The sequence below is a fragment of the Geotrypetes seraphini genome, chromosome 1 (genome assembly GCF_902459505.1).
Source record: "Geotrypetes seraphini chromosome 1, aGeoSer1.1, whole genome shotgun sequence".
Classification (NCBI taxonomy): Eukaryota; Metazoa; Chordata; class Amphibia; order Gymnophiona; family Dermophiidae; genus Geotrypetes; species Geotrypetes seraphini.
Window position 1 is genome coordinate 454,859,247 of NC_047084.1, and position 16,430 is coordinate 454,875,676.

The 16,430-nt window shown below is 49.3% G+C and overlaps 1 protein-coding gene across 7 annotated transcripts in view; it reads right to left on the bottom strand.

The window, feature by feature from the left end:
* The window catches only part of HUWE1 (HECT, UBA and WWE domain containing E3 ubiquitin protein ligase 1), a 779,197-nt gene that overhangs the window by 417,619 nt on the left and 345,148 nt on the right, over positions 1 to 16,430 (bottom strand). For all 7 annotated transcript variants that reach the window (XM_033921870.1, XM_033921880.1, XM_033921834.1 and 4 more), the window contains 2 exons: positions 885 to 1,037; positions 670 to 797 (listed from right to left, as the gene is read on the bottom strand). In XM_033921870.1, coding sequence (XP_033777761.1) covers positions 670 to 797; positions 885 to 1,037 — 281 coding nt within the window. The remainder of the gene's footprint in view (positions 1 to 669; positions 798 to 884; positions 1,038 to 16,430) is intronic.

Here is a 16,430-nt window from a genome sequence, read left to right on the forward strand (position 1 = left end):
GAATTCAAAAGACGATTGACAGCATTCTGCAAGCAACTTGCGGGTTCAGATGCATAACCCCATTTAGGACCACTAGACATACTACACTAGAAAAGAGTATAATCAATTCTAAGATAGTCACATAAATGCAAGATAATATTCTAAATATACAGTGCATTAAAGATATAATTCTTCACCCAGGATCAAAGGTACAATGCACCCTATACTTACAATCAGTATACTTCCTCTCAAGACCAAACAGTCCTACCACAAAAGTATACAATTACACCACCACCCACAGGCCTTGAAACATGTGCTCTAAATATTACTGTGTTTCTCGGATATTTTTATAAGCAGGATATTAAAACATAAATCAAATCTTTATAAAAAAAATTGCAACTTTGCTTATACATCCATAAGTGTCAATAGTAGGTGCAATAGCTGGTTTTATGCTAGGACAGCAATGACTACAGAATAATAAGGACAGCACTGATGGCATCACAAGCCATATCCTGTAACACTATTGTAGTCACAAGGCAAAGTTTACAACAGCAGCAGCAGCAACAAAACAGAATCCCTGGGATATCAGTGTCTCTGCTACAGGATCAGGACACAGGATAAAGAATTGTTTTTCTCCCATACAGAAAGTAATCATACTGAATGGCCAACATGAGTTCAGAAGGATCTTACTTGGGGGTCTGAACCTCCTTTTGCTCTTTTGCTGCTTGCAGGCATGGCTGCACCACTTCTAGCAACTTGATAAGTACATTCAAGATCCCACTTGTCTCTACTACATGAGCACAAGGCAGTTTCAACTCCTAGGAAGAAAAAATAGTCAGTCAGTCATTTACCACACTGAACTCTAACATTAACCTACTCCTGGGCAAGAAGGAAAGGACTCTCACCTCAAACAGCAATGTGAGAAGCAAGATGCGGGTGGCCAGGTTGGAGGCTTGAGGCAGAGTGGCCATCTGACTGATCCATTCAGAAACAGTTTTGGTATCACTGGTGGTGAGAGGGAGAGCGGCTTTAATTAGAACATCAGCTGCTTCCCAGACCTAGAGGAAAGAAAAAAAATAATACAGTAAGAACGGCGCTGGAGGCAATCTTGCATCACCATTATACAAGAAGATATACACATTAAGAAATCTCTTCCAATCCTGATGATCAATCTCAAAGCAACCAATCCTGTTCCAGTGTATGCATAGATAATGATGGAAATGCCTTAGGAACAGGCAACCAGCATATAGAAGAATGAGTTCAAATGAAGGAAGTCCAAAGCCAAGCAGCTGCCACAAGGCTTGTAAACCTGAACCTTTGGCTCATAGCCTCTTAGGTGGTGCAGGGTATGCCATGAAATCAAGACTCTAGAAATCTCACTTGAGAAAATGTAGGAAATTAAAGGGCTACCATAAGCCTGAAACTGTCCCTCACACTCAGGAGGGTGGGAATACTAGCTTACACCAGCGAAGGAAATGCCTTTTAGTCTGAAGAGATGGATCATGTTCTCCTCTGAGCCAAACCCACCCTCTAGACCAGGGATCTCAAAGTCCCTTCTTGAGGGCTGCAATCCAGTCGGGTTTTCAGGATTTCCCCAATGAATATGCATTGAAAGCAGTGCATGCACATAGATCTCATGCATATTCATTGAGGAAATCCTGAAAACCCGACTGGATTGCAGCCCTCAAGGAGGGACTTTGAGACCCCTGCTCTAGACTCTTCAACATCTGACAACTTCTTAGAAAATAACTTTACAACTAAAGAATGTCACAAGAAACAATCCACAAACTGTGAGTGTTTGCACATTAAACAAAGCAAGGAGAGATTAGTCTGATTATTGGTCAGAATAAAAGAACTGATGGAGATAAGCAATTTTGGTCCAGTTAGGACCTGAGAGGCAGCAACAGGGCTGCAAGGAGGCAACTTTCTGTGGCAGGGGTACAACAGTGAGAATGAATGCAGATGAATTAGAATCACTGTGTGGACAAAAGATGAGAAGAGAAGAAACTGGCTGGATGAAGTGAGGTGGGAAATGGAGGAGAAAAGTGTTGCACTTGAGCAAGGTGAGGAATGAGTCACATGGACATGGGTAAAAGTCACATGGACATGGGCAAACAAAGAAAACTACTAGTACCATATTACTCAAACAAATAACTGGGGTAAGGGGCAGGAAGGAGAAATTAGGTTCTTACCTGCTAATTTACTTTCTTTTAGCTTCTCCAGACCAGTAGAGGTTAACTTTACGATTGGGTATATATCTAATCATGACCAGCAGGTGGAGACTGAAAACAAAACTTTGGGACAGTATATCCTAGCCCCTCCTCTCTATTTCCCTCAGTCTGCCGAATAGCCAAGCAGAACCAAGAACTGGAAACAACAGAGAGAAAAAACAATACTCCGAAAGGAGTAACCAATAACATACCCAAAAAATGCTGTTGGAAAATGCAGAGGAGAAATTCCCGAAGGAAGAAGGTCCCCACAGCTCGCCAGCTAAGCCAGCCGAGCCACAGCCGCTGTTCTTCAATTCTCCCCGGCCCTAGAAAAATACTAGAACCCGCAGCAAAAACCAAAAACTGCCCGCGCAACAGCCCCAACAACAACAACAACAGACAGGGTGGGGACCTCTACTGGTCTGGAGAAGCTAAAAGAAAGTAAATTAGCAGGTAAGAACCTAATTTCTCCTTCTTTAGCACTCTCCAGACCAGTAGAGGTTAACTTTACGATTGGGACGTACCAAAGCAGTCCCTCTCACGGGCGGGACCCCCGAAGGGCCGATACCAGAACACGCTCACCGAACACCGCGTCCCGACGCGCCTGAACATCTACCCGATAATGCCGAACAAATGAATGCAAGGAGGACCAAACCGCAGCCTTACAAATATCCACCGGAGGCACGAGCGACGACTCAGCCCAAGAAGCCGCCTGACCCCTAGTGGAATGAGCCTTGAGAAACTCCGGAACCGGCTTCTGACTCAGAAGATAAGCGGAAGCGATCGTCTCCTTGATCCAGCGCGCAATAGTAGCCTTAGAAGCGCCAGCCCCCCGACGAGGACCCGCCAGAAGCACAAAGAGATGATCGGAGCTCCGAAAATCCCGGGTCCGCTGCACATAAGCATGGAGGACCCGACCGACATCCAACTTGCGCAGCTGTCGTTGCTCAGAAGAACCCTCCCGACTACCCAAGACCGGGAGGACCACCGATTGATTGACATGAAAAGGAGAAACTACCTTCGGCAGAAAGGAAGGAACAGGCCGCAAAACAACCCGCTCCTTTGAAAACTCCAGGAAGGGAGCCCTACAAGAGAAAGCCTGTAGCTCCGACACCCGTCTAGCGGAAGTAATGGCCACCAAAAAGACCGACTTCAGCGTAAGGTCCTTCAACGAACAGCCATCCAACGGCTCGAAAGGAGGGCGCACTAGAACAGAGAGAACCAGATTGAGATCCCAAGAGGGAATCGAGGGCCTTATGGGAGGCCTGAGCAACTTGGCCGCCCTAAGAAAGCGAATCACATCAGGAATGGCTGACAAACGCTGACCTGTCACCAGCCCCCGAAAAGCCGACAGGGCCGCCAGATGAACCCGAAGAGAAGACCAGGCCAGGCCCCTATCCAGGCCATCCTGCAAAAACTCCAGAATGTTAGGCAGAGAAGCGCGAAAGGAGACCACTCCCCGCGCTCGGCACCATTCCTCAAACAGACGCCAAACCCGTACATAAGCCCGAGAGGTAGAAAGCCTCCGGGACCCCAAAAGTGTAGAGATCACCTTGTCGGAATATCCCTTCTTACTCAGGCGGCCCCTTTCAAGAGCCAAGCCGTAAGACAAAAGGGAGACGGGTCGAACATGGGAATGGGACCCTGCGTCAGAAGATCGCACTCGAGAGGCAGAGGAAGAGGATCCGCCACCAGATGCCTCACCAGATCCGCATACCACGGACGACGAGGCCAATCCGGAGCCACCAAGACCACCAGCCCCGGATGGCGAACAATGCGAAGCAGTACTCTGCCTACTAATGGCCAAGGAGGGAACACATACAACAGCCCCTCCGTTGGCCACGGTTGGACCAGAGCATCCAGACCCTCGGCCAGACCGTCCCTGCGACGACTGAAGAAGCGGGGTACTTTGGCGTTGCCACTTGTAGCCATCAGATCCATCAGGGGCTGCCCCCAAGCACGCACTAGCAACTGAAACGCCTCGGCGCCGAGACACCACTCTCCCGGATCCAAGAAGTGACGACTGAGGAAGTCCGCCTGAACGTTTTCTACCCCGGCAATGTGAGAGGCCGAGAGGTCCAGAAGATGCGACTCCGCCCAAACCATGAGCCGAGCCGCCTCCTGCGCCACCAGAGTGCTCTTGGTGCCCCCCTGACGATTGACATAAGCCACTGCCGTGGCATTGTCCGACAGGACTCTGACCGACTTGCCCAACAAAAGGGAGTGGAAAGCCAACAGCGCCAGCCGGACCGCCCTGGTCTCCAACACGTTGATCGACCAGGAGGCCTCCTCCGTGGACCAGGTTCCCTGAGCAGAGTGACCCAGACACTGGGCCCCCCAACCCAGGAGACTCGCATCCGTAAGGAGCACCGTCCACTGCGGAAGATCCAGACCCACCCCCTGAACTAGGTGAGGGGTCCGGAGCCACCAACGCAGACTGCAGCGCGCCAAGCCTCGCAGGGGAACCGGAACATCCATCCCGTGCCTCTGGGGAGACCACATCCGGAGCAGAGCATACTGAAGAGGACGCATGTGGGCCCGCGCCCACCTCACCACGTCCAGGGACGCCGCCATCGACCCCAGGACCTGGAGGAAATCTCGCGCCCGAGGACACCGGGACGCCAAAAGCAGGCGAATCTGAGACTGCAATTTGCTCACCCGGGCCTCTGGGAGGAAGACCTTCCCCAAGGAGGTGTCGAACAGCACCCCGAGGTACTCCAGACGCTGAGCCGGAACCAACCGACTCTTGGAAAGGTTGACCACCCAGCCCAGCGACCGGAGAAACTCCACCACCCGAGCCGTAACCCGGTAGCTTTCCTGCAACGACTTGGCCCGAATTAACCAGTCGTCCAGGTAGGGGTGTACCAGAATGCCCTCCGACCGCAAGGCTGCCGCGACGACCACCATCACCTTGGTGAACGTCCGGGGAGCCGTGGCCAGCCCAAAGGGAAGCGCACAGAACTGATAGTGCCGACCCAAGATCGCAAAGCGCAGGAAACGCTGATGAGAGGTCCGAATAGGAACATGCAAGTAGGCCTCCGTCAGATCGAGAGAAGTGAGAAACTCCCCCGGCTGAACCGCCAGAATGACCGACCGCAGCGTTTCCATACGGAAAGAGGGAACCTTGAGAGCCCTGTTGACCCCTTTCAAATCGAGGATGGGCCGAAAAGTCCCCTCCTTCTTGGGCACCACAAAGTAAATGGAGTACCTGCCCGTGCCCCACTCCGGGGGGGGCACCGGAACTACTGCCCTGAGATCTAGCAAGCGCTGAAGGGTCTGGCGAAAAGCCTGCTTCTTCCCCGGAGTCTGACACGGAGAAGCGAGGAAAAAATCCGGCAGAGAGCGGGCGAACTCCAGGGCATAACCGTCCCGCACCACCTCCAGGACCCACTGATCGGACGTGATCTCGGCCCATTTGGGAAAAAAAGTCGCGCAGCCGGGCCCCCACCGGAACCAAGGGGGGCGCCGGCAAGGCGTCATTGTGCAGGACGGGAAGCGGGGGAACCGGCGGAGGGGTTCCCTGCCCCCCGACGGGCCCCCCGAAAGGGCTGCATGCGCTGGAAGAACCGACCCCGGGAAAACCCCGGAGACTGGAAAGAAGCAGCCCCACGCCCAGGGCGATACTTGCGAAATTCCCGCAAACGCCCCCGGGCCGCACCCCCCCGAGACGCCGGGCGGGCACGGTCCTCCGGCAAACGGGGAACTTTCGAGTCCGACAGAGTCTGAATTAACTTATCCAAGTCCTCTCCAAATAAAAACGACCCCCGAAAGGGAAATTTAGTAAGCTTAGCTTTGGACGCAGCATCCGCCGCCCAAGCGCGCAGCCACAACACACGCCTTGCGGCCATGCCAAAAGCCATGGACTTAGCCGAGATCCGCACCAAGTCATACAGAGCATCCGAGAGGAATGAGGCAGCCATCTCAATCTTTGCTACCTCCTGATCCACCAGAGACCAGTCGTCAGACTCTCGATCCAAGACCCGCTCCGCCCACCGAAACACGGCGCGAGCGACCAGTCCCCCACAAATAGCCGCCTGGACCCCAAAAGCAGAGACTTGAAAATTTTGCTTAAGGATGTTCTCCAATTTGCGCTCCTCAGAGTCCCGCAAGGCAGAACCGCCCTCAACAGGCACGGTATGCCGCTTGGAAATAGCCGAGACCACCGCATCCACGACTGGCGAAGCTAACGTAGCCCGATCCCCTTCAGGAATGGGATACAGGCGAGCCATGCTGCGCGCCAGCCGAAACGGCGTCTCCGGCGTTTTCCACTGCTCAAGAATAATATCCCGAATATCCTGATGCATAGGAAAAGAGCGGGAAACGGAACGGATCCCTCGTAACAGAGGGTCCCCCACACGCGGAGTCTCCGGCGGCGCGTCCTCAAAACGCAAAGCCGAAGAAACCTGTTGAATAAGGTCAGGCAGCTCATCTCTCTGAAAAAGGCGCACCACGGACGCCTCGTCACTGGAGAACGGGAAACCCGACAACCCGCCGCCAGCTTCCGTCCCCTCCAGAGGGTCCTGGAATTCCTCAGAAGGGTCCAGGTCCTCCTCCATACCGACACGTTCCTCCGACCACAAATCCTCGTCCCACGACACCCGCGGACGCTTGGACAAGAGAGGCGGCGGAGGGGACGTCACGTCAGACGAGAGAGGCAAAGCCGCAGGGAGCGCGGAGGAAACCCCACCCCCCGAGACCCCCTGGGCGCAACCGGGACCCCCAGCCGCCTGAAAATAGGCTTTGCATAATGAAAAGAAAAAATCAGGGGAAAAACCCCCCGAGGGTCCCAAGGGACTCCCTGCCACAGCAGGGGACCCAGCAGAAACCTGCCCCTGCTTAGACAAAACAGGGGGAAGGTCACCTGAGGTGGAAGACAAAATGGAGGGGCCAGACAGAGAAGATGGCGTCTTTCCCGCCAAAACAGCTCCCTCCACAGCCTGAAGCGGCTGAGAGACCTGAATAGTCTCAGCCGCTAAAACAGGCAAGCCGGCATCAGCTGTCAAAATATCAGCTGAGAGGGAATCCTCTAAAACCCGACCGTCGGCGGCTCGGGGAATCCCTCCGTGGGCGGACGGAGAAGACCGGGCTTCTCCACCGTTCCCTGCCGACTCGCGAGGCACCATCGGCGGGGAGCTCTGGGCGCCTGCAGCCGCTGCCGACGGAGCTCCTCCACCGCACCGGCCTGAACACCGCTTGCACAGGCCGGCCGCGAGTGCCTCGCGTCTGGAGCACAATGAGCACTTTTTCCCTTTAGAAGTGCTCATTGCTCCATACGCGACCTAGCTGTAAAAAAGTGCCGGTTAGTTGAAAAAATACAGTAAAATACAGTTTTCTTAAAGGGATACAACCCTCCAGACCAGCACTACCTCAGGATTTTTTTTTTTTTTTTTTTTTACAGAACAGACTCCACAGGCTCTCGAAGCAATATGCCTTGCTTGATTTAGGGGGCAAGGCTTACTGCTGAGGCTCCTCTAAAAAAATATGGGGAGGTGGAGGAAGTGGGGGGAGGGACCCCGCTCGTGACCCGCCGGGTTTGACACCCCCGAGGTCGGACGAACCCCCAAACAGAGTCCGTCCAAGCTCCGTCCGGCTAAAAACAGGGACAATAAACCTCTAAACAAATTCCAACAGCCCTACCAAGGGAGATGGGTACAGATCACTCAACACCTGCTGGAGACTGAAAGAAGACTGAGGGAAATAGAGAGGAGGGGCTAGGATATACTGTCCCAAAGTTTTGTTTTCAGTCTCCACCTGCTGGTCATGATTAGATATATACCCAATCGTAAAGTTAACCTCTACTGGTCTGGAGAGTGCTAAAGAATACATTCTAGTCATAACAAGTACATTTTCAATGAATTTTCTTATTTTGGATTTCTTTTGACTTTCTTGATCAAAACAGTAAAAAAATGTATTTAGGGAAGCATCTTGGAATAATTCTTAAAAACAAACTTAGAGAGGATAAAGCCATAGCAGAGACTGAATGAATTCTTTGCTTCGGTCTTTATAGAAGATGTAAGAGATCTACCTAAACCAGAAATGTTTTTCAAGGATAATGATATGGAAGAACTGAAAGGAATCTTGATTAACCTGGAAGACGTACTAAGATAAATTGACAAGTTAAAGAGTGATAAATCACCTGGAAAGGATGGTATATATCACAGGGTATTGAGAGAACTGAACTGTTTGTGATCTATAACCTACTGCTAAAATCATCTATAGGTACTTGAAAACTGGAGGATGGTTCTGGGGGTGATCCAGGAAATTACAGACCGGTCACAGCCTGACTTCAGTGCTAGGAAAATAGTTGAAACCATTATGAAATAAAATAAAATTACAGAACATGTAGAGAAACATGGTTTAATGAGACAGTCAGCATGGGCTCACTCAAGAGAGTTCTTGCCTCACCAATTTGCTGCATTTCTTTGAAGGCATGAACAAACATGTGGATAAAGGAGAGCCGGTTGATGTAGTGCAGGGATGCCCAATAGGTCGATCGTGATCGACTGGTAGCTCGCCAAGGCAAAGTGAGTCGATCATCCAGGACTCCCTTTGCCTTGGCGATCTATCGAGCTGATCAATCTTCCTCTCCCCGACGTCAATTCTGCCATCGGAGAGGAAGTTCGGGCCAGCCAATCGCTGCCTGGCTGGGCGGAATTTCCTCTCAGACGGCAGAATTGACGTCGGGGAAAGGAAGATTGATCGGCCCGAAGCAGAGAGAGCATGGGGCGGCGTCGGCTTTGGGGCCTGTTATCCGTTGGTGGCGTTTGGGTCCTGTTCCCCGATGGCAGCGGCAGTGAGAAAGGGCAGGGAGAAAGAAAGAAAGGGGGCAGGCAGGGAGACAGAAGGAAAGAAGAGAAACAGGAAAAAAAGAAAGGGGGCATGAAGAGTGAAAGAAAGAAAGGGCAGGGAGAGAGGAAGAAAAAGTTAGGGGAGGGAATGAGGTTTGGAGGAGAGGAAGCATACAGGCTGAAAGAAAGATTGGATGCACAGTCAGAAGAAGAAAGTGTAACCAGAGACTAATGAAATCACCAGACAAGGTAGGAAAAATGATTTTATTTTAAATTTAGTGATCAAAATGTGTCTGAATTTATATCTGCTGTCTATATTTTACAATATGGTCCCCTTTTACTAAACCACAATAGTGGTTTTTAGCGCAGGGAGCCTATGAGCGTCCAGAGCAGCGCTGGGCATTCAGCGCAGCTCCCTGCGCTAAAAACTGCTATTGTGGTTTAGTAAAAAGGGAGGGGGGTGGGTTTTGTCTATTTTTGTATGGTTGTTACTGAGGTGACAGTGCATAGAGTCATCTGCTTTGACCTCTTTGAAAAAACCCCGGAATAGGAATGATAATTAACAATTCTATGCGTACAGTGTGCGTTGTGTTTTTTTTAAATTTTATTGTTGGTAGATCATTTTGACTTGGTCATTTTAAACGTAGCTCGCGAGTCTAAAAAGTGTGGGCACCCCTGATGTAGTGTATCAAATTTTTCAGAAAGCTTTTGGTGAAGTTCCTCATGAGGCTCTTGAGAAAATTAAGAGTGTCATGGGATAGGAGGTAATGTTTTACTGTGGATTAAGAAATTGCTATTAGACAGAAAACAGAGGGTAGGGTTAAATGGCCATTTTTCTCAATGGAAGAGGGTAAATAGTAGAGTGCCGCACAAATCTGTACTGTGAACGGTGATATTTATCATATTTAGAAATTATCTGGAAATGGAATGACAAGTGAAGTGATTAAATTTACAGATGACATGAAACTGTTTGAAGTTGTTAAAATGCATGCAGGTTGTGAAAATTTGCAGCGAGACCTTAGGAAATTGGAAGACTAGGCATCCAAATGGCAGATGAAATTTTATGTGGATAAATGGAAAGTGATGCACATTGGGAAGAATAATCTTCATTTGATTTTTTTTTAGCCCGTCCTCCTAAAGGAGCTCAGAACAGGTTACAAATCGGGTAGACAAGCATTTTCCCTATCTGTCCTGGCGGCTCACAATCTATCTAATGTACCTGGGACAGTGGAAGATTAAATGACTTGCTCAGGGTCACAGGAAGAAGCACAGGATTTTGAACCCACAACCTTGTAGCTTTAACCAGTAAACTACACTCTTTCACGATAACTGCTCAGACCACACAAAACATTCCACAATATACCCTTGACTCTCACTCTCCTTAATACCCAATACACCTAAACGTGCTGCACTCCATCTCCCATCTTTCTCCTATTCCCCCCACCCCAGGGCAGAAATATTACCCACAAAACGCACCTTCCATTGGCCAACAATTATCCCATTCCCTTTCAACCAACCTACTCTTCAAACTCCTTAACCATTTCAAACAATTCCTAAACAGCATTAGGGGTCTTCAAAATAAGATCAGAATACTACTTGCACTTATGAAATCAGGAAAGTTGATTAAAAACTTATAAAGCTTGCTTTCACTGCTGATGCAAATCATTATTGCCCAGTTTACACAACGCTTGTTCGCACCGCCATAAAGGGGAAATTAGATCTTACCTGCTATTTGCTTTAGTCCCTCTGGACAGGCCCAGAGAAAACTGATAAGATTGTGAATGCCTACCAGCAGGTGGAGAATGAGAATTCAGATTCTTGAATGAGCCAACCTTGCCCAAGCCCTGCCAGAATAAGTATAAGCCTTTCAAAGCAAGGGAGAGAAAGAAAAAGAAAGTGTGCATCTTCCACCACCTGTCCTTAGTACATCTGCCAAAGTACTGGCTGTTTGATTTATAATCTAATTTTTGTTTTGTAACCCTTAAGGAAATTTGACATTTCATATGAACCACCAGCCTTTCCCCGCAGATCAGATCCCGAGCAAGAAAAACAGATTATGCACTAAGAGAACTAAGCAAAAAAAAAAAAAAAAAAAATCAAACAAACAAAAAACCATAGGGCAGGCTGAGGGATAGTCTGTTCGGATAAGGAAAGCAAATCAGAAGGTTAAGATTTAATTTCTCCTTCCTTAGTTTCCTTCCGGATCGGCACAGAGAAAACTGATATGAACTAACAAAGCAGTACCATTTTAGGAGATATCTAGAAAGCCCTACATAAGAGTACCCTGTTGGGCATGAACATTTACTCTGCAATGATGAACAAAATGAATGCAAGGAATTCATTGTCAAAGAATGTGGTGAAATCAGTTAGCTTAGCAGGGTTTAAAAAAGGTTTGCATAAGTTCCTAAAAGAGAAGTCCATAGGCTATTATTGAGATGGCCTGGGGAAATCCACTGCTTATTCCTAGGATAAGCAGCATAAAATCTGTTTTACTACTTGGAATCTAGCTAGGTATTTGGGTTGACCATTGTTGGAATTAGGATGCTGTACTTTGGTGGATCTTTGGTCTGTCCCAGTATGGCAATTCTTATGTTCTTAAGACCGCCACTCTATAAGTTCAATGGAGAGATTAGAGAATGCTCAGCTCAGAACCATGCTTGACCCTTGGTAGAATCCGCCTTAATCCTCTCCGAAATAGACTAGCCACTTAGAATATACACAGATGCAATTGTCTCCTTGATCCAGCATGTAATAGTAGTCTTGGATGCTGCCAGGCCTTTATGGCTGCCTCCAAGGAGAGCAAAAATATACTCCTTCAATGCCCTCCATCTTACGTAATCTACACTGTTCCTCTGACTCCTTCAAGAAACCTAAGGTGAGCAAAAACCATAGGCTGGTTTAAATGAAAGGACATCAGCACTTTACATTACATTACAGATTTCTATTCCGCCATTACCTTTCGGTTCAAAGCGGATTACAAAAAGAGTTATGGAAGAAGGGTTACAACGTTAGATCAGAGAAGGTTTCCAAGAGAGGGAAAAGTAGGATCTGGGGTTAGGGAGGGGATGGTAAGAGGGGGGTTAAGCTTTATCTGGTATTAAGCTTTATTAAGGGATTTCTTGAAGAGTATAGTTTTTATTTCCTTTCTGAACATCTTGTAGTCTGGGGTTGTTGTCAATAGGTTGGAGACTTGGTTGTCTATCTTCGCTGCCTGAGTGGCCAATAGTCCGTTGTATAGTTTTTTCCGTTTTACTTCTTTGATTGGGGGGTAAGTGAATGGGGTATGTGTTTTTCTATGCTTGGTAGAGGTGGTTTGGATGAGGCGGTCGTTTAGGTAGGTTGGGCTGTCTCCATTTATAGTTTTAAATAGTATACAGTAGAATTTAAATTGTATTCTTTCCTGGATTGGAAGCCAATGAGAATTGATGAATGCCTCAGTAATGTGATCATGTTTTTTCAATGAATAGACGAGTCTCAGAGCTGTATTCTGAATTGTCTGTAGTTGTTTAATCATTATTGCAGGGCAGGGGAGGTAGAGGATGTTGCAATAGTCTAGGATACTTAGTATTAGAGATTGTACTAGGAGCTGAAATTGTGTTTTTTTGAAGAATTTTCAGATTTGTCTAAGGTTTCTCATAACTGCGAAAGATTTCTGTATTGTTTAGTTAATTTGTGGTTGCATGGTGCAGCCTCTGTCAATAGTCATACCTAGAAGTTTTAGGGTGGTTTGCAAAGGGTAGTTGATAGAGTTGATTTCTAAGTTGGTTATGGTTGGGATTTTGTTATTTTCTAGGAGGATGAATTTAGTTTTGTCTAGGTTGAGTTTCAGTTTGTGGTCTTCCATCCAAGTCGTAACTGTAGTTAGAGTTCTGTGTAGTGTGTCTGACATTAAGAGCATTGGTTGGTCGAAAGGAATGAGGATGGTGATGTCATCAGCAAAGCTATAAGAGGATAGGCCTTGTTTGTTCAGGTAAACGCCAAGAGAGGCCGTATATAGGTTGAAGAGAGTAGGGGACAGTGGGGACCCTTGTGGAACGCCGCAGGGGTTGGACCAAGGTTTGGATTTTTCTTTGTCTGATTTTACTTTCTATGTTCTGGATTTTAAGAAACCTTCAAACCATGAGTATACTTTATCTGAGATGTCTATTGAGTCCAAGATTTGCAGTAGGATGTTATGGTCTACCAGGTCAAATCCACGGAGCCGCGTTGCGGACAGCTTTTCAAGCAAACTTGATTGAAGATCTCAAAGTTTGCTAGTGCTGCCCACGCATGCGTGCCTTCCTGCTCCACTAGAGGGCACATCCCCTCCTCGTGGTCTTCAGTTCAGATAGCTAGCAAAGAAGCCAACCTCGGGGAGGTGGGAGGGTTGCGAGAATATCTGCCTGCTGTCCCTGGATAACACCTGTTACGGTAAGTAACTGTGCTTTATCCCAGGACAAGCAGGCAGCATATTCTCTACATGTGGGTGACCTCCAAGCTAACCAAAAAGGGACGGAGGGAAAGTTGGCAATTTAGGAAAACAGATTACGCAAAACCGACTGGCCAAGCTGGCCGTCGCGCCTGGAAAAGGTAATCAACCAGTAGTGAGAGGTGAAGGTATGAACCGAAGACCAAGTGGCAGCCCTGCATATCTCCTCAATAGGCGTGGACCTGAGGAAAGCGACAGACACCGTGCCATCGCTAGGACTCTATGACCCAACCCTGCAGCGAGAGACCAGCCTGAGCGTAGCAAAAGGAAATACAAGCAGCCAACCAGTTGGATAAGGTGCGCTTGGAAACAGGGCGGCCCAACCGATTAGGATCAAACGAGATGAAAAGTTGAGGAGCCGTCCGATGAGACTCGGTGCGTCGCAGGTAAAAGGCTAGCGCCCTCTTACAGTCAAGCATGTGAAGCGCCACTTCACCAGGATGAGAGTGGGGCTTCGGAAAAAACACCGGAAGAACAATAGATTGGTTGAGGTGGAAATCCGAAACCACCTTAGGCAAGAACTTAGGATGAGTGCGAAGAACCACCTTGTCATGATAAAATACAGTAAAAGGCGGATCCGCAACCAGAGCTTGCAGCTCACTGACTCTGCAGGCAGACGTGAGAGCAACTAAGAACACCACCTTCCAAGTGAGAAACTTCAGAGGAGTCTTATCAATGGGCTCAAATGGAGGTTTCATCAGTTGAGCCAGAACAACATTCAGATCCCAAACCATCGGAAGGGGCTTGAGCGGAGGATGAACATTGAAAAGGCCCTTCATAAAGCGGGAAACCACTGGATGGACAGATAGATGTTTCCCATCAAGCGGCTGATGAAAGGCAGCAATCGCACTGAGGTGGACTCAAATAGATGTTGATTTGAGGCCAGACAGAGACAAGTGGAACAGATAATCCAGCACAGAAGACAAGGAGGCCGAGGGCAGATCCATGCGGTGCTCAGCACACCACGCCGCAAATCTGGTCCATTTTTGAGAATAACATTGACAAGTGGAGATCTTCCTAGAGGCCTCGAGAACATCCCGCACCGACTGGGAGAAGCCTAAGGAGGGAGGCACGTTGAGAGGAACCAAGCTGTTAAGTGTAGAGACTGCAGATTGGGATGCAACAGCGAACCCCGACTCTGAGACAGCAGAGAAGGAAAAACAGGAAGAAGCAGAGGTTCCCTGACACTTAGTTGAAGGAGCAGGGAGAACCACGTTTGCCGGGGCCACCGAGGAGCTCTCAAGATCATGGTGGCGCAGACTGACTTGAGATGCACCAGAGTCCTGAGAAGCAGAGGAAAGGGAGGGAACGCATAGAGGAACCTGCTCGTCCAATCAAGAAGGAAAGCATCCACCTTGAGACGATCCGGGGAGTATATCCTCGATCAAAATCGAGGCAACTTGTGATTGAGGGGCGAAGCAAACAGATCGACCTGTGGCGTACCCCACCGAACAAAGACCTGTCGCAGAGTTTGAGAATGAAGCGACCATTCGTGCGGCTGAAGCAGGTGGTTCAACTTGTCCGCCAGACAATTCCGCTCGCCCTGGATATACACTGCCCGAAGGAAGATGTTGTGGCGTAATGCCCACTGCCAAAGACGAAGGGATTTCCTGCTTGTTCACATAATACATCGCCACCTGGTTGTCTGTACGCACCAGGACAACGGAATCCTGCAGCAAATGACGAAAAGCCACCACGGCATTGAAAATGGCCCAGAGCTCCAGCAGATTGATGTGGCAGTGACGTTCCGCACTCGACCAAGGACCATGAGTCCGCAGGTCGTCGAGGTGCGACCCCAAGTGTACGCCGAGGAGTCCGTTGTCAGAACCTTCTAATGCAGGGGTACGAGAAAGAGCAAACCTCTGGACAGATTGGCAGAGCTAGCCCACTAATGGAGCGAGCGTCTCAAGGAGGGAGTCACCGCAATGTGTTGAGAAATGGGATCCCGATCCTGCCGCCACTGAGACATCAGGGTCCACTGAGGAACCCAAAGATGCAACCGGGCAAACGGCGTGACATGAACGGTGGAGGCCATGTGTACCAGGAGAATCATTATCTGCTTGGCCGAGACCGAAGCCCGCTAAGACACCAGCTGACTCAGCCGCAGGAGGACAGCCTGTCGAGGCAGCGGCAGAAACGACCGGAGGCGGACCGTGTCGAGCACAGCCCTGATAAACTGCAGGGACTGAGAGGGGCACAACTGAGACTTGGGGAAGTTGATCTTGAACCCAGACGCTGAAGGAAGATAACAGTCTGATGGGTCGCTGAAATGACCCCTTCCCTCGACGGGGCTTTGATAAGCCAATCGTCGAGGTACGGGAAAACCTAAAGGCCCTGCGACCGCAGGGCGCCGTAATCACGAGGCACTTCGTGAAGACCCGTGGAGACAAAGCAAGCCCGAACGGGAGGACTCGATACTGCAAGTGGAGGGTGCCCACCTGAAAACGGAGAAACTTCCGAGAAGCCGGATGGATCGGGATGTGAGTGTAAGCTTCCTTCAGGTCCAGTGAACACAACCAGTCCCCCTCGCCAATCAAGGGATACAAAATGGGAAGCAAAAGCATGCGGAACCGCTCCCGAACCAAGAACTTGTTCATGTTCCGCAGATCCAGGACGGGACAAAGGTCTCCCGTCTTCTTGGAAAACAGGAAGTACCGAGAATAAACTCCGGAGCCCCGTTGGCAAGAGGGAACCTCTTCCATAGCCCGCAGACAAAGTAGGGCCCGTGCTTCCAAAAGAAAGAGAGGAAGCTGCGTCCTGTCAGAAGAGACTCTCCGGGAGTCTGTCTGGAGGTAAAGCCCGGAAGCTCAGGGAATACCCATCCCGAATGACGGAGAGGACCCAAGAGTCTGCAGTGATCTCTGCCCAGCGCTGATAAAAGGCGCGGAGACGTTCCCCGATGGATAGAGGGGGAACCCCCAAGGCGGAAGGGGCCAACCCCCTCCCGCCAGGCAGTCAAAAGGACGGCTGCTGCTTAGGCGCAGC